The sequence below is a fragment of the Excalfactoria chinensis genome, chromosome 15 (assembly GCF_039878825.1).
Source record: "Excalfactoria chinensis isolate bCotChi1 chromosome 15, bCotChi1.hap2, whole genome shotgun sequence".
Classification (NCBI taxonomy): domain Eukaryota; kingdom Metazoa; phylum Chordata; class Aves; order Galliformes; family Phasianidae; genus Excalfactoria; species Excalfactoria chinensis.
In genome coordinates, this window is record NC_092839.1 from 11536471 (window position 1) to 11564304 (window position 27834).

General features: G+C 44.8%; 1 protein-coding gene across 4 annotated transcripts in view; it reads right to left on the reverse strand.

Moving 5' to 3' along the window:
* DOK5 (docking protein 5) overlaps positions 1-15043 on the reverse strand; it is a 34722-nt gene extending 19679 nt beyond the window's left edge. For all 4 annotated transcript variants that reach the window (XM_072350056.1, XM_072350055.1, XM_072350053.1 and 1 more), the window contains exon 1: positions 14862-15043. In XM_072350056.1, coding sequence (XP_072206157.1) covers positions 14862-14927 — 66 coding nt within the window. In that variant the 5' untranslated portion in view covers positions 14928-15043. The remainder of the gene's footprint in view (positions 1-14861) is intronic.
* Between the last annotated feature and the right edge of the window lie 12791 nt (positions 15044-27834).

Consider the following 27834-nt stretch of genomic DNA (forward strand, 5'->3'; position numbering starts at 1 on the left):
AACATGCTGCCCAATTGGTAGCGGACCTGGGGGAAACGGAGCGCCTAAGAACCAAGCGCAATATTAGAGTAATTGAAGATCCTGAAGTTTTTCCAATAGCCCGAGCCAGGAGATCGGCTCCACGAACCCCTCGGGCGGGACCCATTAGGGTGTCCCGAAAACAAATGTTTAATGATCTACTCCGAGCAGGTGTTCAATTTGCCAAAATTGATGGGCAGCCCAATCACGTTCTGCTTCAGTTGTGGAAACAGCTGAAGGATGAACAAAAATTTCAAAACCGCCCCAAAAGACCGGGGATAAGGCTTATAGAACGACGACCAACAACAGTTTGGAATCTAGAAGACTTTATCGTGCCAAATAGGAAAAAGAGGCCACCTCAGGTGCCTCGGGTCACAGTACCAGAGGCATCAGAGGTAAAAGACTTGAATCTGGCCCAGTTTATGGCGTGATGAGGGACGTCAGTCACCCTAGGGCCTCTAGACGGGACCGGAGGCCCTATGTGGAATTGACAATATATTGGTCCCGAGAAAATGTGCAGAAGGTTATGGCCCTCGTTGATACGGGGGCGGAAACATCTATAATTTATGGAGACCCAACAAAATTCAGAGGGAACAAAGTAATGATTGGAGGCTTTGGGGGACAGACCGTTCCAGTCACCCAAACTTGGGTAAAATTGGGGGTCGGGCGCCTCCCACCACGGGAGTACAAGGTATCTATTGCCCCAATTCCGGAGTACATATTGGGAATTGATATCTTGTGGGGTCTGGCTCTCCACACAACAGTGGGAGAGTTCCGGTTGCGGCAGAGATGCATTAGTATCCGGGCAATTCAGACAATATTGAGAGGCCATGCAAAACATGAGCCTATTTGTCTGCCCAAGCCACGTCGGATTACTAATGTAAAACAGTACAGACTCCCAGGTGGGCAGGATGAAATAACAAAAACAGTGCAGGAATTAGAAAGAGTGGGTATTATAAGGCCTGCACATAGCCCGTACAACTCCCCAATATGGCCAGTGCGAAAATCGGATGGAACATGGAGGATGACAGTGGATTACAGGGAATTAAACAAGGTCACGCCGCCCGTTCATGCAGCCGTACCCAATATTGCCTCCCTAATGGACACACTAAGTAGAGAAATTAAAACGTATCACTGTGTCCTAGACTTAGCGAATGCATTCTTCAGTATTCCGATTAGTGAAGAATCACAAGACCAGTTTGCATTCACATGGGAAGGCAGGCAGTGGACTTTTCAGGTTCTGCCGCAAGGGTACGTGCATTCACCTACTTTTTGTCATAATTTGGTGGCGCGTGATCTGGCTAAGTGGCAGAAGCCACATAATGTAAATTTATATCATTATATTGATGACCTCCTGTTAACATCCGATTCATTAGAGGCGGTGAGACAAGCAGCAGATTTATTGATAGCTTATCTGCAAAAGAGAGGGTGGGCTATAAACCCACAGAAGGTGCAAGGTCCGGGGTTATCTGTAAAATTCCTGGGAGTAATTTGGTCCGGAAAAACCAAAGTACTACCCAGTGCAGTAGTGGATAAAGTCCAAGCGTTCCCAGTCCCTACAACATCAAAACAGCTACAAGAGTTCTTAGGTATATTAGGGTATTGGCGCTCCTTTATACCTCACTTAGCTCAGTTGTTGAGGCCATTGTATAAGCTTACCAAGAAGGGTCAATCGTGGAACTGGGGGAAGGTAGAACAAGATGCTTTCCAACAGGCAAAGCTGGCAGTTAAACAAGCCCAGGCATTGGGTATATTTGATCCGACCCTCCCAGCTGAACTAGACGTTCATGTTACCCAGGATGGTTTTGGCTGGGGCCTGTGGCAACGCCAGAGTTCTGTTCGAACCCCCATTGGATTCTGGTCTCAGGTTTGGCACGGAGCAGAAGAAAGATACAGCATGATTGAAAAACAGTTATTGGCTGCCTATTCAGCGTTACAAGCGGTAGAGCCAATAACGCAAACAGCAGAGGTTATAGTTAAAACTACATTACCGATCCAGGGGTGGGTAAGGGATCTAACTCACCTTCCTAAGACAGGGGTGGCCCAAGCACAGACGGTAGCACGATGGGTCGCCTATCTAAGTCAAAGAAGCAGCTTGTCTTCGTCTCCACTCAAGGAGGAATTACAGAAGATCTTAGGCCCAGTGACATATCGCAGTGATACGCCGAAAGAACCAATGGTCGCTCCACCAGAGAAGAGCCCTGTTCAGGAAGGAAGATATCCTATTCCTGAAGATGCCTGGTATACGGATGGGTCCAGCAGAGGCAACCCGAGCAAGTGGCGAGCTATAGCATACCATCCCTCTACTGAGACAATCTGGTTTGATGAGGGGGATGGTCAGAGCAGCCAATGGGCAGAATTACGAGCCGTGTGGATGGTTATAACTAAAGAACCTGGTGATGGCATCCTGAACATCTGTACGGATAGCTGGGCCGTGTACCGGGGGCTTACTCTGTGGATTACGCAGTGGGCTACCCAGGAATGGACTATCCACGCCCGACCGATCTGGGGGAAAGACATGTGGGTAGACATTTGGAATACAGTCAAACACAGGACGGTATGTGTCTACCATGTCTCTGGTCATCAACCCCTGCAGTCACCAGGAAACGATGAAGCGGACACACTGGCCCGAGTTCGATGGATTGGGAATTCACAATCCGAAAATATTGCCCGATGGTTACATCAGAAGCTACGGCATGCTGGACAAAAGATAATGTGGGCAGCTGCTAAAGCATGGGGGCTGCCTGTACAGTTATCTGATATCGTCCAAGCATGTCAGGACTGTGACGCTTGCTCGAAGATGAGACCAAGACCGTTGCCTGAAACAACATCCCACATTGCTAGAGGATATAGTCCTCTTCAGAGATGGCAGGTTGATTACATTGGGCCCCTCCCTCGGTCTGAGGGGGCGAGATATGCCCTGACCTGCGTTGATACTGTAAGTGGACTGCTGCAAGCCTATCCCGTACCAAAGGCAAATCAAGCATATACAATTAAGGCACTCACTAAACTGATGTCTGCATATGGGACACCTCAAGTCATCGAGAGCGACCAAGGGACTCACTTTACTGGAGCGATGATACAGCGCTGGGCAGAAGAGAACAACATTGAATGGCGATTCCATCTGCCATATAATCCAACAGGGGCAGGCCTTATTGAACGCTACAATGGTATTCTTAAGGCTGCCCTGAAGACAGACTCCCAGTCCCTGCAGGGGTGGACAAAAAGATTATACGAAACCCTGCGGGACTTGAACGAAAGACCTCGGGATGGCAGACCCAGTGCTCTGAAAATGTTACACACTATATGGGCCTCCCCTCTTAGGATTCAAATTACAGGTGCTGATAATGAGGTAAAACCGCAGGTTGGTAATGACAATAATCTTCTGCTCCCTGCCCCTGAGAATCTAAAACCAGGAATCCATAAGATAAATTGGCCCTGGAAGGTGCAAGTAGGACCTAAGTGGTGTGGCCTACTTGCACCTTGGGGGAGACTATTGGAGGTGGGAGGTTCAGTTACCCCCTCGGTGATAGGTACATGGCCTACTGACATCGTGGTCAATACTCCGGTCTTTATTGCTAAAGGGACACCCATCATGTCCCTATGGCAGATCAGGACTCCTCCTCTGGTGCCAGATATAGTTATACAGCCACAGATATCTGGCCAGAGGGTATGGTATCGGAGGCCGGGACATAATCCGGTGCGAGCAGAAGTATTGACCCAAGACAAGAATACGGCCTGTATCTTGCCCTGGAGGGCAGACCTTCCTCTCCTGGTACCCTTGAAACATCTGTATTACTCTCCCTAAGATTCTAAGCCTCTAGGACCATCAGAGAACAATTTGTGTGGACTGATGAAACGCAAATGGACCTGCACCTCGAGATGGCTTGTCTCCAGTAACATCTATCAAGCACTGGCCCACGGAAGATCGTGAATACCCATCCAATCATCATTTGAATAACATCAGCATTCGGTGCGACGGGAAATTGTATCAGCGTCGCGTTGGGTCTCTGTGATAGGGGAAAACTCACCTAATCATTGGTTCACGCTGTGAAGGGGTGGAGTGTATGGGAGATTGGTAATCACAGCCTGAACCTCTGATTAATCAGCTGAGGCAAGTATGGGGTCAGCTGTGGGAGCACAGGTGAGAGTGATGTAGCTGTGCTCCCGGAAGGGGTGGAGCTTGACTCCATCCCCTCTGAGACCTCATTTAAGGGCTGACTCCCACTGGAGCAGTATCTCTTGGAGATCGCTCACCAGGGAGGACTGCCTCAGCTGCCTCAGTCAAGGCACCACCATTGGTGAGTTTTTCCTTTACTTATTCACTTGTATACCTTCTGTACATTTTGTTTCCATCTGTACATTTAAAACCAATACATTCCGACTGTGCAATCTGGTTGTGCCATCAGGGTTCCTGGATGTTAAACTAATAGAAAGATGTTTAAGTCCTTATAAGAAGGAGTTTTGAGTTCTTTAAAACCATACAGCTACAGAAACCTTAGAAACATCAACAGCCCATGTTAGGCCTTCTCTACACCACTGACTGATGCAATTCACCCCTCACCACAGCTCTGTTCAGAGCTGCAACAAAACAGCCACCATTACCGAGTGGTGTGCGAAACACAAAGACAAATTAAAGTCTTTAGAGACAGCATGCAAATAAGATTTACATACCAGGCTGCAATAGTAGGTGAAGTAGTGTCAAGTATTTTGTTTTCCTTAGAGGTGACACGGATTTTTTCATCTGAATGTATACTTTAGAATCCCATTAACATCAGTGCTGTGGTTGTTAACTCTTGCCTGACAGCTTATGTAAATAAATTCAGAAAGAAGATGCAAGTTCTCTCTTAAAACCTGCAAAACTGCCATCAGCAATGGGTATCTATTATCACAGTATCATTTCAGTGATCCCACGACATGAATAACTTGCAGTGGAACACCCAGCACCACCTTAACTGAGCAGAAGCTGCACAGTCCCAACCTCTAAGCAATAACAGAGCACTGAAAGCACCAGTGCACAGAAGAGCTGTTGATGAGCCCAAGAGAGAGAGCTAATCACAGACCCCTTAGGAGCACATACAGGGCGAGTAATTAGGTCTTTGATGCCACTGTGATGGAGTATGTGTCTGAGGCTTGTCAGCACTTCCACACACTGACAAAAGTACCTGAACTGTTTACACTGTCGGAGCTGTTTTGACAGCAACTACAAGCAGGAGCCCCAGACGCTCCCAGGTGCCTATTGAGCATGAATACTTAGCTCACAGCTCACTTATCCCTCAAATCAACATTTACACTACTACGACATGAACAGGAATTAGTTAGAAGTACTGCTCTAATTACTTCCACCCCAAACACTTGCACTGACAGTGATTAGATAATCCAAGCAGCAAATCAGGAACTGATGAGATGAGAGAGAACAGTGGGAGCTGTAATTTGCGTAACACCTAAAACTCCCAGAGCTCTCCCTGCAGGGTCTTACAAGCCACCTAACCTGAAGTTTAATTCAAGTAGAAAAATTAGCATCTACTTCCTACGGTCTCTAAAAATTACAGCTTTCAACAGCCAAGAACATGAAACTGGAGTGAAATAACGTGGCTGTCCATGAAGTGGATCATATGGAACCCAGGCAGGTGATCTAACACGCACATCCAAGGTCACGGCAAATCACTGCTATTTCTGGCTCTAAGGATCAGCTGACATAAATCATTACCACAACCGAAGTCAAGGAGTGACTTCAAAGGAACGATGCAATCTGAGTATCTGGATTCCTGCCTCACAAAGCTGTGCCCTGGGACCAGGCAGGACTGCTCAGCCATCCCCACACTCCCAGTGGGGAAGTGCACTGGGAGGCACAGGCGGTAGTAACCTCAGCTGGGAAGGGTCAGCATCTGGCCAAGAGCGGTGGAATAATTTCTTGACTTTCTTGATTTCAGGGTTCAGATGTGGTTTGAGAATGCTCGTGCAGAGATGGAAACTGAAACCAGAGGCTCGCTGTGCTACGTGACAGCCCTGGAGCCTGTTCTGCCCTGGGAATGGCTGTGAGAAGACAGGAGCATCACCTCACCACCTCCAAAGCAAGCAGAAAAGCTTGCCTGTTTTATTCCTCTGTTGTGTTTTTCTGCTCTGCCCCAAACCAGAGAATTCCAATGAGCTGCATTTATAGGGACACCAAACATGCTGTCAGATAAACACAAACAGCTTTTTTACAAGCCGTAGATGAAAGTGCTATCATATAGCTTCAGATGACTACAAGAAAGCCTGGGCTATTACTAGGAACTTATCTTTTATGACCGACAGCCTGCAGAAATGGAGAATCTGGCAAAGGCACAGCACAAAACCAAATAAGTTTATCATGTTATTCCCTGAATGCTTTTATAGGACAAAATATTGCTGTCACATTACCTGAGAGCAGTAGATAGCTCAGCCACTAAAGCACCTCCAGCTGCAAATGGAGAAACAATCTGAGCACCTTGGATCAACTTTATTAGGGAGTTCTGGATAAAAGATCCTTCCAGAGTGGAGTTGATCACACAGAATTAGCCAGGTAGTATGAAGAGTCTGGATCTTTATTCCTGTGTTTAAATAGATGGATTACTAGAAAGAACCACAGAGCTGTAAACATACCTTACTTGTGCTGAAGCGTGCTTAGCATGACCTAAATACTGCAGGGAGGCGTAGACTGGTTCTCTGGCTTTGTAAAATAAGCAGTAAAATTGATTACATTGTCTGTAAAGATATAGCTGTACTTGGCAATGGCACAATTTCCCATTCCCAGAATACCTATTTAACATTAGTGTGTTATGAGTAAGCTATATTGCATTATTCATTGTGATCAGGTTATAATGACTGCATAAATCAAAGTTGGCTTACATCAAGCAATCCTCTCTGGGAGATGAAAGAAAACAATCTAGATTTCTCCTTCCCTTGAGAAACACATTTCTGGAGATAAATTTCCCTCCTTCACACTGAGTATACATCTTCAAAACACTATTTTACAGTAGGAATTCATCCACAGTTGCTAATAGGGATTGAAATAGTAACCTTGTCCCTCTGCACAATATTGCTCAATACTGCAAAGTTTTTTCCTTGAAGTTACAAAGTCCAACTCTGTCACTGTCCAGAACTGGCCACAAGACCTGTGCACAAAACAAAAGAGTGGTATCTGTCCTGATTTAAAAGGTCTATTGAGACGTCAGGACTGTGATTCAGGATGTGCCCATCCCACACAGGAATCCTAAGAGTTCTGCAAAGCAGTCACTTCTTTCTCAATTCTACTCACTGCACAATGGCTTCAATTTGCAGAAGAAATCAGCAGTGATGCTGTTTCATGGAGAAATCAATTCCACTTTTTTCCCCCCACAGGTTCTCTAAGGACTATTCAGAATTTCACAGCCTAAAAATATTAACAGCAAGATTTCGACTTCCCATTTGCCCTCACTGCAGAAGTCATGAGTTGGAGGCAGTATCTTTACAAAGAGAGCATTACCCAAAGCATCCTTCCCCTTCCAGGCCTTCCTTCGTGGACTTAGAAATTCCACAGCAGAGTGGTCTGCATCAAAAGGGGGTCAGCTTTGTGCCACTGGGCCATCTGAGGAGAGTGCCTCCATCTGCCAAGAAGCATTTACAGCAGAAAGCCTTTCTTGCCAGTGACAGCTTAAAAATGTCAGACTGTCTGATTTGGTTCCCTTAACATCTGCTAAGCTTTATATTTAAGCACAGTTAATTCTAGGGATGAAACTGGACAGGTGAAAAATCAACCTAGGACTCTTAACTGCTGAAGGGAGAAAAAGCTGGATGGGCCACCCTACTGGGTCAGGCCATCGGTGCAGCCCAGTGAATTAACACCATTTAGTATGGTCTCAGAATTAGACAACTGCTTAATAACTTGAAATTGCTGCAGTGAATTCTGGTTTGGAATTCCTCCCCACTTCTGCTATCCAGATTGGTTACTTTAATTACATGGAATACAGAGGGAAATAGCACTGATATGGCTCATTAACAGATCATGAAGCTCACTAATTTGTACATCAGATGCAAAGAGGCTACAAAGTACCCAGAGCTGTAATCAGTATACATGCTAAAAAGCAGTGCTAGGGGGATGTTCTCCTGAGCTCCACTGCCCAGAAGGCACAGGGGGACTCGTTCCATGCGGGAAGATGAACTGTACTCACTCACAAACTCCCAGCAAAAGGTTTTGCTTCAGCCTCCCATATCACTCAGTCATTTGTCAGAGCTGCACTTCACAGCTGGACTTGCAGTTTGAAGACTGCACAAAATGAGAAAAGAAATGCAGAAGGTGCACACCAACACAGCCTTTATCTCAGAAGAATATGTTCTTCAACAGTGAGCTGCCATCACCCAGAGCCAGACATGAGAGAAGGGCTATAATTTTCCAGACATCAGTGAGTGACTTGAGCAATTCAGCTGTACCTGTTGCCACCTGTCCACCTGGAAATGGAGCTAATGAGGCTTGCTATGAGCTACTTGTAGAGCCAAGGATGACAAATGCCCTGCAATCCCCTAACTAGCAATAAGTGGCCATTTCTGGCCTGCTGTCATTCTTTACCATTCAGCAATTAATTTCTCTGCAAGCTTCAGGAAGCATCACAGGTTTGCTTCAACAAATAATGTGTATCTCTTCTTATCCTGATATACATCCTCCATACACCTCAACTCAGCCTCAAGGTCCCCCGCACAGTCCCAAGATGAGGTAGAGTTCCACAGTTCTCTCTCACTCCTAACATCAGCACAATGCAGTGAGAGTTCATTCCTCCAACCTCTCTGGAGATCAGATCAGCTCTAAAAATACATCCCCATAAGCCCTGTGCCACCCAGCTGTATGCAACAAACCTGCCACCAGCAGCTAACATTCATCCACCCTGGGTGTTCAGTAACAGTTAATGCAATCACCCCCAGAAAACACAGTCTAGCAACAAAAGAGCAAATGGAGAGGATACAGAGCTGGGGGAACATCTGGCAAAAGCTAGGGGAACTGTTTGAGATAAAAGCAGAAGAACAAGGGCACTCTGCTCAAGTCTGAATTAGACTTGGTAAAGTAAAGACTTCATCTTTGGAATAAGACAGTAAACGGGTAAAAGCCCATTGTTCACCAGTCATCTCAGTTTATGGAAAATGGCAAGTCTGAAGTCTCTTCGCTTTGCTAAATAGCTAAGGTTGTCTTCCAAAGAATGACAGAGAAGGTTACTAAGTGGAAAACGAATGCTGGAAAGCACAAGAAAAGTTCTTCATATAATCAGATGGATTGGAAGGGACCTCTAGAGATCATCAAGTCCAACCCCGCTTAAGCAGTTCCTTATAATAGATTGCACAGGAAAGCATGCATGTGTGTTGTGAGCATCTCCAGAGAAGGAAACTTCACGATCTCTGAGCAGCTGTTCTGGTGCTGTGTCACTCTCATAGTGCAAAAGCTTTCTCTCATGCTGCTGTGTTTCAGTTTGTGCTCATTGCACCTTGCCCTGCCACTGCACACTGCAGAAGGAGCCCGGTCCCATCCACTTGACACCTGTCCAAGCTCACACTTTCCAAGCATCATCCTGAATCCTATCCCTGCCACCACCACCAAGTTCCATGCAGCAAGAAATTGTATCTGTGAATATGTTCCAACACCTTATTTAGGAGTTTTCTAAAAATACGAATCCAACAGGCTTAATATCTTGCACATTGAAGTTGGTGCATATGAAATCTGCTCATTTTATTCTGTCTCAATACTTCCAGACTGAAAGAAGCTATAGAGGTAAATGCCGGAGTGTGATTACCGAAGCTGCTTCAAACATAGATAGATAAAGACAGAAAACTTCTCCTGTCCCCTGTCACTGCAGTTTCCAGTTCTCACAGCTCTTGCTCTGACCCCCCATGCTAACTCTCCAGCACACTCACCCAAGCGCCAGCCTATGAACCATATGGTTCTAGTCCTGCAGTTTGTCTCTCCCCGTCCCACCTCTCCTCCCACAGCACTTCACAGCCACACCGCTATGCACAACTTGCAAGAACTACACGTCATTTTCCATGCTCAACTCCGATCTCTTCTCATTGAAGTTCCCACAGAAATCAGCGCCATTGAAATAAAGAGGTGAGAACACCGAAAGCTTCATTTCTTCTCAGCTTCTGAAAATCAAAAGTTTCAGCTGAAGGTAAAATTCTTCAAGAAACAGAAAGTACTGAACTTTTGTATGAGGCTTTTCCAAACTTCTGAGCATCGATCAGAAGCTTTCCCATTGCAGTCCTAAAGCGCATGCTGTAAGTATTAATGCCAGACCAGATGAAGACTGTTTGGTGAGTGGGTTTTTTGTGCTACAGCACAAAATCGTTGCATTTCCCCTCTAGCATATGGCCCCTATACAACATCTAATTCATCATCTATACAAGAGAGAAAAGCCCTCCTGATTTTAGGTGAATTTTTGCTGATTTATTTATTTTTAATATTGGAAACTTCTATTAATATTAAAGTAAAGCATTAATCAAGGTTAGAAGCAACCCAGAAGCCTAAGAACTATTTTTCACTGAGTTTTTCAAACCAGTCCAGAAATATCACATACAGATTGCTTGCTATTAAGCAACTATAAGAACTAGAAGAGTTCTGAGCCACGCCTGGATGATGCAAAGCAAAGATACCTCTGAGACAGGACACCGCACTGAGCTGTTAGCAGCATTTCTCTGCCAGGCTGAGGTACAAGAAACACATTGCTAGGTTAAAAAAAATCCACTTTACTCCTCTCCTCCTCTTTGGGAGCTTTATTCACTGATAAACACACAGGATGCCTCTCTGGAGACATGCATCTTTTAGGAACAGATACTCAGCTGTTTGCACAGCTCCATTAAAGTCAATGGATCCTCCCAGATGAGCATTTTTAGTAGTCTGTAATAATGTGATGGTAATACAAACTGCAGAGCTGCCTCCCAGACCTCCATACACATGAAATACCATCACAGCATCATGGCAACCATAAAATATATCAGAATATCTCCAAGTAATGGCCAATTTTGAAAGTTAGTGCGCAGACTGTTGTTCCGGGTGGTAAACCTCCAGCGTAGCTGGTTGGCAGCTGTATATGTTCTAGAAAGATAAACGCTTTGTAAGGCTTTTCCAACAAGCCACAAATTGTGAGGACTGTTTTAAATACTTCTGTCATGCAGCAGTAATGTACGTGTAGTATTCAGCAGCACATGCTGTCCTAGCCCGCCCCGATTTTAATAACCCTGCTTTTGTGAGGGGGGGGGGAGGAAAATGGCATCTTCTTTTTAGAACATGGGTCATCTCAATGGTCAGACCCAAATTATTTCAGTATTTTCCATTGTGATTTTAGATGCACACAATCTTCAGTGCTTTCTGGAACCTGGGAGTCAAAGGCACGTGAATTCCTAGCAGACAAAACTTGGGAGAAAAAGGTATAGTGCTGCATTTCAGCTTCAGATGCACACACTGCTCAGAAAGGGACTCTGCCCTGCTGGGGAGCAGCCACACACAGCAGCAAAACCCTCATTAGGAAGAAGACATGCAGTTTCCAAGAAAGCTGGAGGATGGAAGGCTCCCAAAAGCCAATGCCTTCCAGCTAAGGGACTGGAGCCAAGCTGGATGCTGTACAGTTTGGCCATGGACAAGTCCTTATCAGCAGCATCTCCGTGCCTGACTAGAACATCTCAGCTGGTTCTTTGGGGTGCTTTTCTTTGATCAGCGCTGTTGCACTTTTAGCTGCAGACAGCTCAGACACTTCAAGCAATAGGACACTCCACGTGTGCCCCTGGCACACCGAGATCCAGGGGCTGACAGCTGACCCCACGGCATCTCACTCCAGCAGTCTGCCATACATCACAAGTCTGGGACAGCCCAAATGCCTGAGGGCTCCCCAGGGTCTCCCAGGGGAAACAGCATGGTCTTCAATCCCCCATACAGGAGGAGGGCACTTTCTGATATGGTGCCATCATCATGCTCAATGCTGTTTCAGGGACATTGCTGTCTCCCTGGGCGCCTCAGCACTCCCAGCTGCCTGCACCCTGACAGGGGCAGCAGGGGATATCCCTAGGACAGCTTCTGTCCTCTGCAGCCTTTACACAAATTGAAACACTGCTTTCAGAACCCCAAATGTAAGTGGGGGTGCTGTAAGGGCAAGTCAAGCCGTAACAACAGGGAGCTCAATAAAAATGTCAGACTGCAACAAAAGCACCGTCAGGAGCCTCCCAGCTCACTGAGAGAGGTGAGCAACTCCCATGAGCAACAAGTGCCCTTTTCCTGTCAAAGCAATTCAGGCAAGCTTTCATTCCAGCAACACACCTTCTCAGTACAATCCCTGCTGTATCCTGTGCTTCCTAACACCACCACTTCCTTGGAGCACCACAGCCTGCTTGCTCAGGGGAGAGGAAGACTTTGCCACGAAGCACATGGGCTGAAGCCAGGCTAGCAGGTAGATGTGAGAACAGCAGCAGCTCTACAAGCCAGGCTCATCGGTGTAACAAAGGTTCTTTATTCCACAGATTCATTCCTGTTCTGCGTCTTACTTGTCAAACGAATGCTCAGCTGACCCAGTTCAACCAAAATGAAAGCCCAAGTGTATTCCCCAGCACTACACACACCTGTGCTTACAATGAGAACTCAGGGACTAGCTTTTTCAGGATAGAGAGAAAACATCCCCTTAACATAATCCTCCACCCCCCAAAAAATCACACCTGTGTCACAGAACAAGACCTTAATTGACAATCACAATGACACACACACACAAATGTCTTATCAGGTTCGGAAGCCATAAAACAACTTGTGTTTCGTGTGAATCGACACAAAGCACTTTATCAGATGAAAGGTAATGGCTGGCAAAAGCACTTGGTGTGGCACAGCATCTCATCTTATCTCCTCTCCACAAACACAGGTCTGCTGGTCACTGGTGGAAGCACTGCCCACAGAACAAAGCTGATCTGTTATGGTGCACAGAACTCCGTGAGCTCGTGCATTTGCACTGTCAGCAGTTTCCTAGAACACAATCTCCTCCATGTCAGCGCTAATAACGGAACGAAGAGAGATCATTGGCTGAGGGAATGATTTTTCTCCCTATAAGGATGGAAAGAATTGGGAAGAGCACTCTTTCTCCTGAATATATTTGGCTCTGTGGAAGACACACGTGATGCAAATGTTACTATGGAAACTATTCTATTAAATAATATTAAATTAAACTTACATATTTAAAGTGCACACAAACAGTCCAGGTACAAAACTAATTAGCCTACACTGGACTTGGAATTACAAAGCAGAGCCTCTCAGTATTGTCAGTTTTCCTTCAAACGAGGTTCGGTTTTGTGCTAGCTGCTCCTCTGTACCCTTTTCTTCACAGATCCAGCACTTGCACCTTGCTCATCAGCACCACCACAAAGCACTTTGGAAAGCTTTAATAAAGGGAAGCCAAAGCTGTTAATAGGGCTTCCACTCATCTCAGAGTAGATGCACGTTGTTCACGTTCCTGTTGGGTTTCCCTGTCACAGTATGGAAGGTGTGTCAAAGTTTAATCTTACTTTTTATTCACCCAGGAACAAACTGGATGCCAATACATGATCAGTGCTGGAAGGATGGCCGCGGTACACTGATCCTGCCAGATTTACTACAAGCTCTCTCAGAATGATGTTATCTCCACCTGTCACTGAATGATATGGCTCTTAAAGAACAATGTCCAGAAGTATAGGTACGAGAAAAACAGCATGTTCCCTTTGGAGCAGGAACATATTAAAAAGCTTTCTACTTTCCAAACAAGTCAGAGAGATGAACTCAATAGGTTCTACTGAACACAGACAGGCAAAGAGAATGAAGCTTGCTCGTCATCAGCAAAAACTTCCTGATGACTGAACACACCCCACAATAAATCTGGATGGAAATCTCATGCTACAAACAATTCAGAACTGCCAAATTAATAACCCACCAGCTGTCAGTAAACACAAGAAATAAGTTGCTTTCCTGTCCTGAGGTGCAGATTCATCTATGAAAGCACTCGATAGGCACAAAGCGTCCCTCCAGGCTGAGCCCCCTCACCGCAGGAAGGAGCAGGAGGTGCAGCTGCAGGTCGCGCTGAGAAGCAGCCTTGCTGTGCCCAGTGCAGCGGCTCTGCAGGGACAGAGTGGATGCCCAAGGGGCACCTGCTGCTACCGCCTATCGGAAGGCTACCGCCGAAACCAGGAACGTGTCGTGGAAGCACAAGAACAGGCTTAAATTTAAAATGAAATAGGGAACTAAAGGAGAAATGGGGGTCTGGAGATTTTTCACTTTACCAGACTCTCAGGCGGTAGTCTTTAAAGCCCTAAAAGGTACCGACAATGTCTTCACCCGTCCCACACGAAGCTCAAAACCCCGATGTGCTACAACTCCATCCCCGATGTGCTACAACACCGAGACTTCAACAGCCGCAGACCGCACCGCAAGGCGAAGCCCCGGCCCTCCCTGCCCGAAGTTCCCCCCCACGCCCCGTTCCCGAGGGCACCTGCAGCCCCGCTCCTCCGCCCATTCCCCTCCTCCTCCCCGGCTCTCAGCGCTCCACCGGCATGAAGTTGGCGGCGGGCGAATGCCCGACTCTGGTTGCGGCTCCTCGGCAGCAGCACGCCCACCGGGAGAGGAATAGTAAAAATACACATATTACATACAGATACGTATACGAGCACGTATGCGACGCGTAGATGTATGCATTGAAGATGCCTTGACTCATCTCCCCCTGGATTTTCACCTCCCCTGTGGAGACACTCGGAGAGCACAGTTTGCAAAAACAAGACAAAGACGATTGCACGAACGGGAAGGAAAAAACAAGAAGAAGAAAAATCCCCAAGGCAAGTGCCGCTGGGTGGGGACCAACACTCACCCCCAGCCGCCTGCTCCGGATGCGCACGTAGCCCTGCTTCACGATGTCGTTGAAATTGGAGGCCATCCTTCTCGGGGAAAGTTGGAGGGGTCCGGGGCGGCTCGGACAGCCCTACCGGTACAACAGCAGCCTCGGAGAGAACCGCGCCCGCTCCGCTCCGCCCCACCGAGCGCCCCGGCCCCGCGGCGGGCAGGGCTGGGGGCAGGGCTGTAGTAGTGCCCGCCCCGAGTCCTCCCTCGCTTCTCTTCCGAGACCTGCTGTCCAGTTCGTTTCTAAGGAGCAGAATGCTGAGGGTTGTCTCTTTTGCAGGGGTTGCGCTGAACTTCCCTGCTTGGTGCCCGCTGCTCCGCCGTGCCCGTTAGCCCGGCTGCAGGAGGGTGTGCTGGCAGCGGTCAGCCCTGCCCTTCAGTGCTGAGGAAACCGCTCCGACCTGCGGTTTTTCCCAGGAAAGTCGGTTTCCCAGAAAGTCTTTCGGGTGCCTGAAATCCTGCCAAGTGGCCCAGCACCAGCAGCTCCTGACGGCCGGTAACCGGAGCTGCGCCCTGCGCTCAGGGCAGTGTCCCATGGCACGCTTCACGTCTTGGAAATGTCCCATGAGCACGCGCTGCATTTTGCAGGCACTGTGTGCTTGCAGTAAGGGATGAGCTCCTGGCACTGGGCCCGGGGGTTCCCTCCTGCAGCCTCACATCTCCTTTTCCAGGAACGTGCAAACGTTGTCAAGCATTGGGGCTCCAGTGACCCTGCTTGCTCTCCGTAGGTTACCTGTTAGTGGTACGCTATAAATACAGTGTCCTGGAAAGAGGAATCCTTCATCTCTTCATCACGTCTTTTAATAGCATCCCAATTATAGGCAGTCTGAGGAGGAGGTCAGCCAGATGACTTTGACAATTACCATGCCCTCCAAATGACACACTGAGTAGAGAGAAGGCAGGCAGAGCAGAGCAGTGCTCACCAAGGAGAGCAACCTGCAGCTGAGCAGAGCAGCAGGCAAGGTGGGAACCATGCCTATTTTGACTTGGTCATTCACTTACTACAAAACTCACTTGTAATGAGACTGTCCCTTTTCTCATTTAAATGCGTTTTCAGCAAGTTCAGGCTCTGCTTTTAATCCCCCCAGTGCCCATAGCCACATCCCACCGAGCTGGTCAGCAGCATTGCACTCCTGCAGGTACACACATCCCTGAGAGCTCTGCTAAGTAAAAGCAGACTTAATCCTGTGCTCATTCTTTGATGAATTAGGATATTAGTGTCCACTTATGATTCGCCTTTGAACAACCCAAATCCCTCACACGCGCTATAGTTCAAAGAGAAAATGCATTTTAATTTCCGTGTGTGCAATGCGCTTCAAGAATGTGCCAGAAAATCTCATTGTTTGGGTTTTCAGCCCACTTCTATCACTATGAAACAAAACTGTTGACCAGGTTTTCAATACTGATACAAATGCGTTCTCTTGTTTTCACAGCAGTCCTCCCCCATTCCCTGGGGCCCACGGACAGTCAGCACTCCCTGTAAGGAAAAGCTGCCCCATTATCTCTATTCCAAACTATACAAAACCTTTTTAATAAGCTTTCCTTGATATGTAAATTATTCTCCTTTTAATGGCAACGTTATTTATTTATGCTTCTTATTTCAGGGGTCACTTTGAAGTACCAGACTGCTGTTAATAGCTTAAGTGGATCATTGTTGCATCCTCAGTGCCATGTCGCTGCACTGCCCTGCAATGAGCTGCCTGCCTTTGAAGGCTCCGAAAACAGAAATCGCTGTTATGCGCTTCCACTGAAAATGAAGGGATCCATTTTTTCCTAATGCCATACTGACATTTGACAAAGAAGACACGTTCTCCTCTCTCTATTTGCAGCATGTCATCCCCCGTGTCCGCGATGTGGTTTCAGCCTAAAGGTGACGTGTGGTAAAGATGGCAGGGATGTACCGTGAGCAGGAGAGCTGCGGAGCCCATTGGAAGGAAGCAGCATTTTCTGGTCCTCCTGCACACGGATGGAGCTAATTCTGCTTTGGTGTGAGGCAAATTGTTGACATATCATTTTTATTTTTGCCGTGGAAATGCAATGGATAATGAGCAAAAATGAAAAGGGATCACTGCTTATAAAAAAGTGCTGTCTTCGTTTTGTTGTTCTCTTTACTAATCTGTTGCAAACCTTTAAATCCTCTTCTTTTCCTGCAGAGCAAAATGTGTAGGGCTGCCTTGGATTATGAAGCAAACCTTGGCCTATTTAATTCTGAAAAAAGAAAATGAGTTTACTCGGAATTTACCCTACTTTGCAATGCAGGGGTTGGTTTTGTCACCTGAATGCGGCGCATCCCCTTGCTGGGATTCATGAGACTGAGCCGTTCACCTCACCATTACACAACATGGGCACAGAGTTACTCACACCATAAGTGCCTGTCAGTGTGAGCAGCCAATAATCAATATTTAATGACAATAAATAATCTATTAAGCAGGCCAGTGAGTAATTTTGCATAGCAGCAGTGCAGCATTGGCTCTGGCAGTACCTTACCTCTGCGCTACTCATGCCAGTGATTTTGCTTTGTGCAGAGCAAGGAGGGGAGAGGCAGGAAAAGGAGCAGGAGGAGGGAACAGCAAATGAAATGCGTCTGTTTACTGAAACCCTGCTTCTGACTGTAATATTTTGTCCCTAACAACATTACTGTCAACACAGTGCATGTTAAGATAGAAATAAATATATAGTGAGTGAATCTGCAAGCCAAGTGAATGCAGGGCAACGTTAGATACTGAACAACCAACATTCATTTTGCTTGCTTTGTAATTCAGTGACAGTTAGATACCTTTAAGCAACTTTTTCATTGTCGTATTCCTGCAGACATACATCAAGGGGCCTTCCTGCCTCTGCAGAACATGGCTGGGGGGATTAAGCGGGACAGAGTGGCAGGTCATGAGGTCACCATCTATCCTTCCTGTTCCTATACGTAATTTATCAGAGCCTGCAGTGTATCAAAGCACAGCTCTGGGACTGACAGCTTGCTCTGATCTTTGACTGTGGAGGAGCTGGAGTGATGGAGCCTGTGTAATTGCAGCCTTCCTGGCTGCATGTTTGGTATTTCCTGTACCAGCCAGCACAGGAATGCTGTTCCCAGAGTAGGTCCCAAAACACATGATGGGGCATAGCTGTGCCATGGGCATGGGGAGGACTTATTCCTAGCTGTGAGCTTGGACTTGGGCTGCTCGGATCTCTTCTTCCATTTCTTGGCCAATTCTGCAATCAAGGGGTGAAATCCTGCTCTAAAAGCTCTAAATGGCCCAACTGTCACTGGTGGTAAACTGAGACCCCTGGGACAAGGCAGCCTTTTCCAAGACAGTGAAAGGCTTCCTTGAGACTCAAATTGCTGCAAGAAAACCACCCCCCAAGTTTCAGATTAAACCCAGATATTAAGACTTCCACTTCAAAATTCAGGTGGAAGCTTCTTAACATTATAGCACATTTTTAAACGTGAGCTGTTTCTAAATTTGACTTCAGTGTTCACAATTGTAGATATTCCAATAGTGATTGATTCCAGTGCAATTTATTTTCCATTGTTTAACCCTAAATACTAATTACTGAGCTAATGTCAAGATAATTTGATGTCTGAGTTAACAACATGTCTACAAGGCAAACTCTTATCTTGTCTCGGTGCATATTTAAGCCTTATTGCTGTCTGCTGAAAATTTATGCCTGAAAAGTTTTTTTATCATTTTTGTTGCTGTTAAATGAGGTAGAAATAACTGTATATTCTAATTATAGTATTTGCAGATGGCATTTGGAAAAGACATCAAACAGTGTCAGTTTGCAGCGCAGAGTTGGATATTTTGTGTGCTGCCTTCTATAATCAGTAGATTTGAGGCTGGATTTTAAGGTTTCGTTGTGCAGTTATGCAGTGAAATTTGTGTGAGCATTTTGGGCACCTGAATAAAATGAATGAACACAAAAGGAAGTATCATTCAGCACTGCAGCATGACTTGCAGGTAGGAAAAGCCAGGGCTCTCGCTGAGCCATGCATGTTGGAGCTATTGAAAGGGGAAGGTATGAAGGATGGATTCTATTCGCCGCGTTATCCTCCCTGTATGTCAATCCCTTTGCGTGGAGCTGGTGAAAGAAGAGTTGTGCTTTGTGGTGTGCTGAAAAGTCAAAGCAAGCTTGTCCCCTTTATGAGAAAGACAAAATACTGAGGACGAATGATGTCTGAATCACAGTAGCTCTACACTGCAGCACTGGAGAAGACAGCTAGCTGCAGAGAGCTGAGACAAAAGGCTGCATCACCCTGCCTACATGTACAGTTGGGAACCCTCAGTCCACATAAGAGAACCTGCTCCCCACTTCTTTGAAAGGGCAGCCCATATTTATGGGATTCCTTGTGAACTTTGAAGATGGAAATTCAAAACAGCTGTTAAAGAGCAAAGCCTGGCTCAAATGAGGCTGACAGCAGGACAGCACGTTGTTCTGTTTCTTACACAGGAACAAATCTAGAATTTCTATTTCATTACTGTGGTAGTGAAGAGACTATTGCATAACTCCACAACCACATGGTGAGAGGTTCTTTTTGGTGCACAGGTTCTGCAAATTTCTGCTAACCAGCCAGCAACTGCAAGTGCTTCAAACTGAATCGCTAGTGACCTTTCTTGGTGAGACACAATTTATTAGTTGCGTTTGCACTAACAGAGAAGCTGAAGTCTTAAATGAAGATTTAAGGCAACTTGGCTGGGTTCATTTCCTAATACAGTGGCAATATCAGCTGCAGTGCTTCCTAGTCTCTATTCCTAAACTGCACCCACAGTCTGGTGCAGAAAAGAGGAAAGCTTCTCAAAGCTACAGGGCTTAGCAGGAATTCATCACACTGCTTACACTGCCCAGGTGCCATGGTTTGAGGATTAGAGGAGGAGACTCCAGCACTGGTATAGATTGCCTAAAATAGCAGATGGTTGCCAAAGAGTTAATTTCAATTACATGTCAGCTCACTCCAAAGCAATGTGAAGATGTCAGGTTTTTTTGACTGTCAGTAAAAACATTTGTTTATCTTTGCCTAAAGTTTATGAGGTTTCTAACACGACTCCCATAAATTGGACATCTGACTAAACTGGGTGGGATACACAAACCTTCCTCATGCAGTTACTTCCCCAAGGAACAGAGAGGAATGACTCAGTGCCCAATTATCCTTGATTTTCATGCAATTTGCACAGAAAACATTGTAAATTGCATCTCTCATGTAAATTATTTCAAATGAGTATTCATTAACACAGGTGACTTTGCCTGCCACAGCTCAGCTGGCTCTGGGGACTCATCCGTTGTTCTAAATGGGGATATACACAGTGACTAACAGGAGCAGGAAAGGGGAGAAAAGCCCAGGCAGAAGCATACAAAGAGCACTCATTCATAAACAACAACAGACGCAACTTGAGAGACACGCACTGCACAACATTAACCTGGCTTGTCAGCAGCGTATTTATTACCTTACTGACATTTAAACATAAGATTAATTCAAATTTAACTCTGGCATCTGTGGCTGGACTCATCTATCACTTCATTTTAGCACTCCTCCATTAAGGAGTTTACAAAAATATCAAAAACGTCCAGTGGATATTAATATTGTGTGAGTTCGAGTGGTGAAAAGCACTAAGGTAGAAGGCTGTAAGTTATTAAAAACAATATATAGTATATACAATTACAATTACACAGAGAGGTTCAGGGCCAGCAGAGCAGGCCAGGCTGCATCCAACTGATTCTTTGCAAAACAAGTATCTGCAAGCTGAAGAAGAATGCATCCCCCGTGCACTTTTGCTATGTTTTGGTATTGGTCATTCTTTGACTACATCAAATTTTCCTTTAAATAGATTGTATTTGCTTCTCCTTTGAAAGCTTAAATTCTGAATTCCTGTACAACGTGGGTAGTTTGGGCAGACGTAGCTTTCTTCTACTTTATGCTTTAGCCAACAACCAGCCATCCTGATAATTACCTACTCAGCTCCTAATTGGTCTTTTTCCGTACATTTCAGTAAACAAGAGGAAATTGGATGGAAGGATTTCATGTACAATTTATGATCAAACTAAAGGTGCCATCTGTCTTACTGTATTGAAATGCAAACTGTTGTCTTTCAGAGGGAGTCCTCAGGAATTTATACACTCAACCTCAACCTTTTTCTTTCCAAACCAGCTAGGGTCAAAAGAATAGGGGAGAAAAAGTCATTTTTAAATGGTGTCTAATCTTGCTGTAACAACAGTACCCGTCCCTTTGGATTGCCAAAGCTTGAAGCAGGACTGAAATCCTGGCAGCATGCTCAGCTCTGGGCACTGCTGCAGAACTGAGTATCATGCTTCAGAAAGAGTTGGTATGTATTGGGCTTTCTAGAATAGCTTAAGGAAGCCAGCTCCTCATGAATTTCCAGAGAGATTTGCGTACCTAACTGCCAGGCTCCTCCAAGAGCCCATTTATTACATTTTGAAGAAGGTTTTTGCAATGTACAGGATGAGAATTCAGAATTTTTGCATTTTGCTGTGGTCACGGGAGGTTTTAGGCAGGGCTGTAAGGTGCCATCAGCAGGGCAAGGGACAACCCAGCTCCAGAAATGTGCCTGGCTTTGGGGAATGGCAGTAAGGAAGCACCTGCCTGACCAGGCAGTGTACTTCCCCTGGAAGGAGGCACTGCACCCCATCCCTCCCCGCAGGTTTCTTATGGGAAGGAGTCATTTCACTCCTGTACATCTCCAAATCTTCTCTTGGTGGCCACTCACCCTGAGCACTAAGATGCTGCAGCCCTGACTCACCAAGAACCATATCTGCGAACCCAGTGTAAAGCAGTTCCACAGTGATGTTATGAATTAATGGCCTGACTCATGTAGTGGTGCTTGCTGTGCTCGGGCTGTGGCTGTTTCAGGGCCCGATTCTGTGGATGGCTGATGAGTAATTCTGAGGCCCATTTCATTCTCTATCAATCGCACTTGTTCTGAGTTCTTCACGGAGAAAAGTGTCAGCTTATTGTAATCTTATTGAAAGCTTTTGCTTAGAGTCTCAGTGAATCTAAACCAGCAGAATTCCATTCCCTGCAGCTGAAAAATATTGCAGCAGTGGGCGCGTTGGCCTTTAGCTTGTGCCTTGGAAGCCATCCTCATGGCTGCCAAGCCCAACTCATGCTGCAAACTAAGGACATTAAGAAACTGTCCACAAATAACCTTTCACTGCGGGAATTCACATGAGATCTAAAACTTTAATACAGGAGGTTCCCAAGTAACAACTTGCAAGTTGTCAGGGAAGCTCACCTAGCAATCAACCTTATTTCCTGCCAGCTTCACTGTAAGGAAATTCCTCAGAGAGATCTGGATAGGTGAATAATTCTTTGTGGCAGCTTGCTGCATCTTTTTGGAAGGTCTTGCCACTGCTCATAGGACCAGCAGAGCATCTGTCACCTGGTGGAAACACAGACATTGGTTTCTGTCCCCAACACCTGGCCTGGCACAGGGCTGGTGATGTGGAGCATGAGATGGTCAGAGCACCTTGTGAACTGCAAGCCTGCCTGGTAACACTGACAGATTGGTAATACTGATGAGCTCCATGGGAAGAAAAAAAATACCCACACCCTCTAATTCCCAATTGTGGTTCAGTTCAGGATAACAAAAGTACTTATATTTAGTCACGGAAATAAATAATGCATGAGTGTTACCATGGCATTTTAGCAGCATTTGGGCCTGAAACAGGCGTTGCTGTCATCCCTTCTCAGTCTGTTCAAGCCTTATACTTTGTGACAGTTCATTTCCTTAACATTAAACTTTAACCGAATGCTATTTCCTTTTATGAAAATCAGTGGTTTCCATTAGATTTGCTTGGGCTAGATTTGCTAAGGAGCATTTATGTGTAATATTTAGTGTCATCCTAAAGCTACTCATCACATTCTCTTCTTTGTTTCAAACTGCAGGAGGAATGTTTGCCAATAAAATAAAATGTATAATTGCAAATCTAATTGCTCATATTGTTTTCATAAATATGCTTTGCCAACTGGCCATTTTCATGAGAAAAACACATATGTGCAATTACTCGTTTTAAAAGGTCCAGTTGTGAGATTTCTGGCTTTAGAAGTGTTGTCAGTTGTTAATTTGTTGACTTCAGCTCCTCAGCATTTTTCCCCCATGAGCTTTTTTTCTGTGTGTATCCATCTTAAATTAAGCAACTTGACTGTATGGCATTGCTAACAGCTCCTTGAAAGCACTGCTGGAATACAGCACATCAAGTGGAATCTGTAAGTCCATTTCAATACGTGCAGGAATTGATGTCATCTCTCAAGCCTGGACTGCAACTGCTGGGAGAATCTGAAGGTTTTTAATGCCCCATCTCCCTCCTTAATATCACCACTGAGTCTTTCTTTTGTTTTGTAAATTACTTTCCTAGGCCTTTTAGTTTCAGAGTAATAACATGACCCAGAACAGGGCTTGTCCTGCACCATCTCTTAGTTACTGATTAGAGTCAGACAGTTTATGACTGGAGCTTTGATTTCCATTTTCAGCCAGGTCTGCACATCTCTTAATAGATAACTCAGCCCCAGACAAGCTTAATAATTCCAAGCAACATTTTCCAACCATCTTTCTGTAATTTTTGAGTATGTTTTACTTTAACCTTGAGTTCTAAAAGAAAAAAAAAATAATTTAAAAGGCAGAAAAATTATTATATGTATTTATGTTGACTTCACTTGTGGCAGTGTTTAAGGACATTCGGCTAATGCTACCAGCTAAGCAGAAAGAAAGACTGAGCTGGTGTGTACTTAGCAACACCAGACTTCAGCAGATGCACCATTAGCAACTATAAAACACTGTCATATATAAAATATAATGGACAGAGGGCAGAGAGGGGAGCAATACTGTCTGAGACCTCAGCTACAAGGACAGCAATTTTAACTTGCTTAGGATGGTGAAAAGCCATTGGAATGTTCTCAGGAAGAGATAACAGAAATCCATCAAGCCAAGAGAACATGCTGCCTTTCATTTTTCCAACGGTAAGCAGCCACACCATGCACAAAAAGCTTTTTGACCAACAAAGCCATTTTCCATGTACGCATCATACAGTAACTCGTAACTGCATGTGCCTTGTAAGTGTTGTCAGGAATGGACTGAGATGGGAGATATTTTTACCAATAAATACAAGAGAGGGAAGCCTATTTTAATTATTAGTATTTATTCCTAAGGATATTGGGCCAAAAGAAGCGGCTCAAAGCTAAAGAACTACAATGCCAAATGCAGCACGACAAAGCTGAAGGGGGATCCTGAAACAAATCATGAGATTAAAGGAGGGTTTCAGGCTCATTGCTTCATTGAAACTGAATAACTGCAAACATCCACAATGACAGTGCCTTTCAGTTACAGGAAATTTCTCATAGTTAATAGTAATTACTATATATGTGACAAATGAACTCAGAGAAAGCGAGAATGTATACAACAGTCCGGTAGGAGCAAATATTACATTACTGCTTAAAACTCTTAATACTTTCCAGGGCTAAAATTTCAGAATCAGACAAAAGAAGTATTAAGATGTAGCCACCGTAATTTCACTAGAACTTCAGTTTGATTCCCCCTGGTATTATAGATGTGATCAACCTTCGTGATGAAATTAAAGAGAAAGAAAAAAAAAGGTCAAAAATAATATTTCTGCCTCACATGAATCCCCTGTGATTCTCATTCATTGTGGCTACAGCAATTGATGGTGCACTTTAATAATAAATAGCAAGAAAAAAACCCCAAAATCTGCTGTGTCAAAGTGGAAACGTTCCCAGCTCTATTCTGTTGACAACACATAAATACTGCAAATTATACATCTCTCACTTTCTCTACTGCTGCATGGAGAAAAATATTCTTAGTTGCTTGCTGAAGCCCAACTCAAAGAAGCAATTAAAAGAAAAACTTAATGAAGCAGTATGCTAATGAGACTAACTCCGTCTGTGGCAACAGCAAACTGGCAGCTATTGTGGTTTTCCCAATCAAAGCAGCAAGCAGAAGTGTCCATTCTTAGATCTGAAATTCACTCTGCCTCTCCCAGTGCCACTCAGATGTGATTGCTCTCCCCATGGTGTGCATCCAGACTTGACAGACCCCACTGCCTTTCCTTAAGACAGAATCATCCTTGTATCATTATTTTTATCATTACGATACTGAGGAATCCTGGCTCTTGCCCTGACCTCTGCACTTTAAAACTGGTACAAATACTAGCAAGATGGTTTGTGCTTTTGTGGTCTTAAAAAGGTTACAGCCTTTCAATGCCTCAGTGCAGTACTTTGTTTCAAAGCAAGAGCCAGAAACAGAGTCAACATTTGGGATCTACCACCTCAAAGACACACCGCAAACAAACTTATTGGTGTCTGAGAGTTTGCTCAAGGGAAGAACGCGCATTTCTATCCTCCAGCACACTGTGAGGGGCCAGAGGAAACACTTCACGATGGAGACACACCTAGCTTGTGCTTCAGAACATGTTTGATTAAAAGAAGCATCAGAATAATTGCTTGCCAGTGCCAGGTAAAGAGTACAAGGCAACTAAAAGCATCATTTGTATTGCAAAATGCATACCTGTATATGCACTTACATGTTTAACTAGCAACAGGATAAAAGGGAATAGCCTCAAGTTGCACCAGGGGAGCTTCAGGTTGGATATTAGGAAAAACTTCTCTGAAATAGCGATCAGGAACTGGAAGGGGCTGCCCAGGGATGTGACAGCATCACTGTCCATGGAAGCATTAAAGAAATGTGTAGATGTGGTACTAAGGATCATGGTTTAATAGGTAGCAATGGTGAAAGGCAGGTGGTTGGACTAGATGACCACAGAGGTTTTTTCCAACCTTAATGTTTCTATGATTCTACATAGCCCTGAATAGTAATTAGAGTATCTTCTGCACCAAATATTCTATGACATCCTGTAATACCTCTGCTATGTAGGTGAATCATTCTGGCTTTGCTTCCTTTTACAATTTACAAGTTGAGAAAGGCAGGTAAAAAAAAAAATAATAAAAAATCAGTATGATTTCCCTATGTTGGTGTTATCACAGCTCTGCAGATGCCTTTCATCAGTTGTTAAGGAGAATTAGGAGCATGACACCAAGTTCAGACCACAGCTGGTAGAGGCTTTCACCTCTTCCTAACAGCTCACATAATGGAGTTCAGCAGCTTTTCAACAGGAAAATGATCCAGCACACACGGAGAGTTTAATGAGATTTGGATCAAACCTGTAATTCACGGAACAAAAGAGAACACAGTAAGACAAAGAGCTCCATTTGTCTCCTGGCTGGCAAGGCTGGAAGTCAGCAACCCTGGTTTGCCATGGGGAATTAGCAAGATTCCAGTGATCAGCATCCTTCATGTTCAGGACTGATTTACAAATGAGAGATGGGGAAGAAAAGATGTAAGCAGCTGCAAAGATGCCATAATTTATTTAGTGAAATGGGTAATTGCATTACTCCAGTGGGGAAGTAAAAGCTGTATATCTCAGACTACTTTCCCTATGTAGATAGACATAAACACACATATGCATCAGGTGGATAAATATGGTGTCTCAGATCCCTTTCTTGCAATTGTTCTTTCAAAGGAGGCTATTTCATTTGCTCCAGATTTTCACCTGTGACTGCAGAGACATTTCTGTTGTGATGTTTTGTGTGGGAGTTGGTTTGTGTCTGCTCCAAAGTCAAAGGTGCCACAAAACTTGGAAAATGCCTCAGTAGAGCAACTGCTCTTCTGCACCATTTTTATTCTACGTTCTGTCCTGAAAACATAGATGTCATTGCTAGGATGGATGATAAGCAATAGGATGGCTTAACCCTGAATGCTGAGTTTTCTATACAGATTTTAAAATAGCGCAATTAAGACAGACTGTCATGAAGTGATTAATACCACAAGGTGCCCATCATTTCTTCTAGTCATAGCAGAGCAGCCCATCAATCTGAAATCTGTTCAGTCACCATAAACGTCACTTGCTCCCTTTTGTCTTTCCCCAGGGCCCAAGAAACAGTCTTTATAGGGAAATCGATACTGAGTGTAGCTGTGAATACCTTCAGACTAATCAAAAGCATGGGTGATGTGAGCAGGGAGAAGGATTTCATTAAAGTTAAGAAATTCTAGCTGTGACGTGATGGTATGGTGTTAAATGGATGTCACAGCACAGACAGCTCATGTTTAAAGAAATACTCATTACATTTTGCCCTGCAGTAATGATTCATGAGATTAGGGTGTTTTCTTGGTCTAATCTCTCCTCCTGTCTTAAGATTTTCTACTGCCAACAATCTTTGTTATCATGGAGCACATTCAATGCAAAGTTTATAACAATAGCCAAATCTTCAGTAAGGTAACACTGCACATGAATGCTTAATTTCAGCCATGCTGCATCAGAGCTACATTCATGGATTCCTTAAGGATCACTAATATATGGGCTTTTTAGTAAGCTGAAATCCCCCTCACGTTAACTCCAATTCTTCTCAGCCCATTGTTTGATTCTCAGTCCCCTTCACTTTACGAGGAATGGCGTGTCAGTGAATGGAATTATCATGCTTTGAAACCACAATGTGATGATACATTTTGTGATGAATTTGTACTTAAGCATGTGCCAGAAACCCAGTACTTGCCTTTTGAGCCATGAGACGGCCATCAAGTAGTCATCCTTCACCACTATCCTATACGAGTTCTAAATGAGACTGAGTACAGCAGCATCTGCCAGCATATTAGGCATTTCTGAGAATAGAAAGACTGTATAATTAACAAGTCAGTACCCTGCAACTACCCTGAGGCAATGTGGGAGCTACAAATGACAGGAGAAATGCAAGGAGTGGCAGAAGGACTGGTTAACATCATTCAAAATATGAATTTGTGTTAAAGAATTGAGCGGAACTGTTGTCTTAGTAACCCACTTGGAGAAGGAAAGCGTTCCAGGAAGCTGGCATGCAGTCACCACAACATCTGCACACCGAGGCAGGTTGGTGAGCCCTGCGTAAGCACCTGGAAATACCT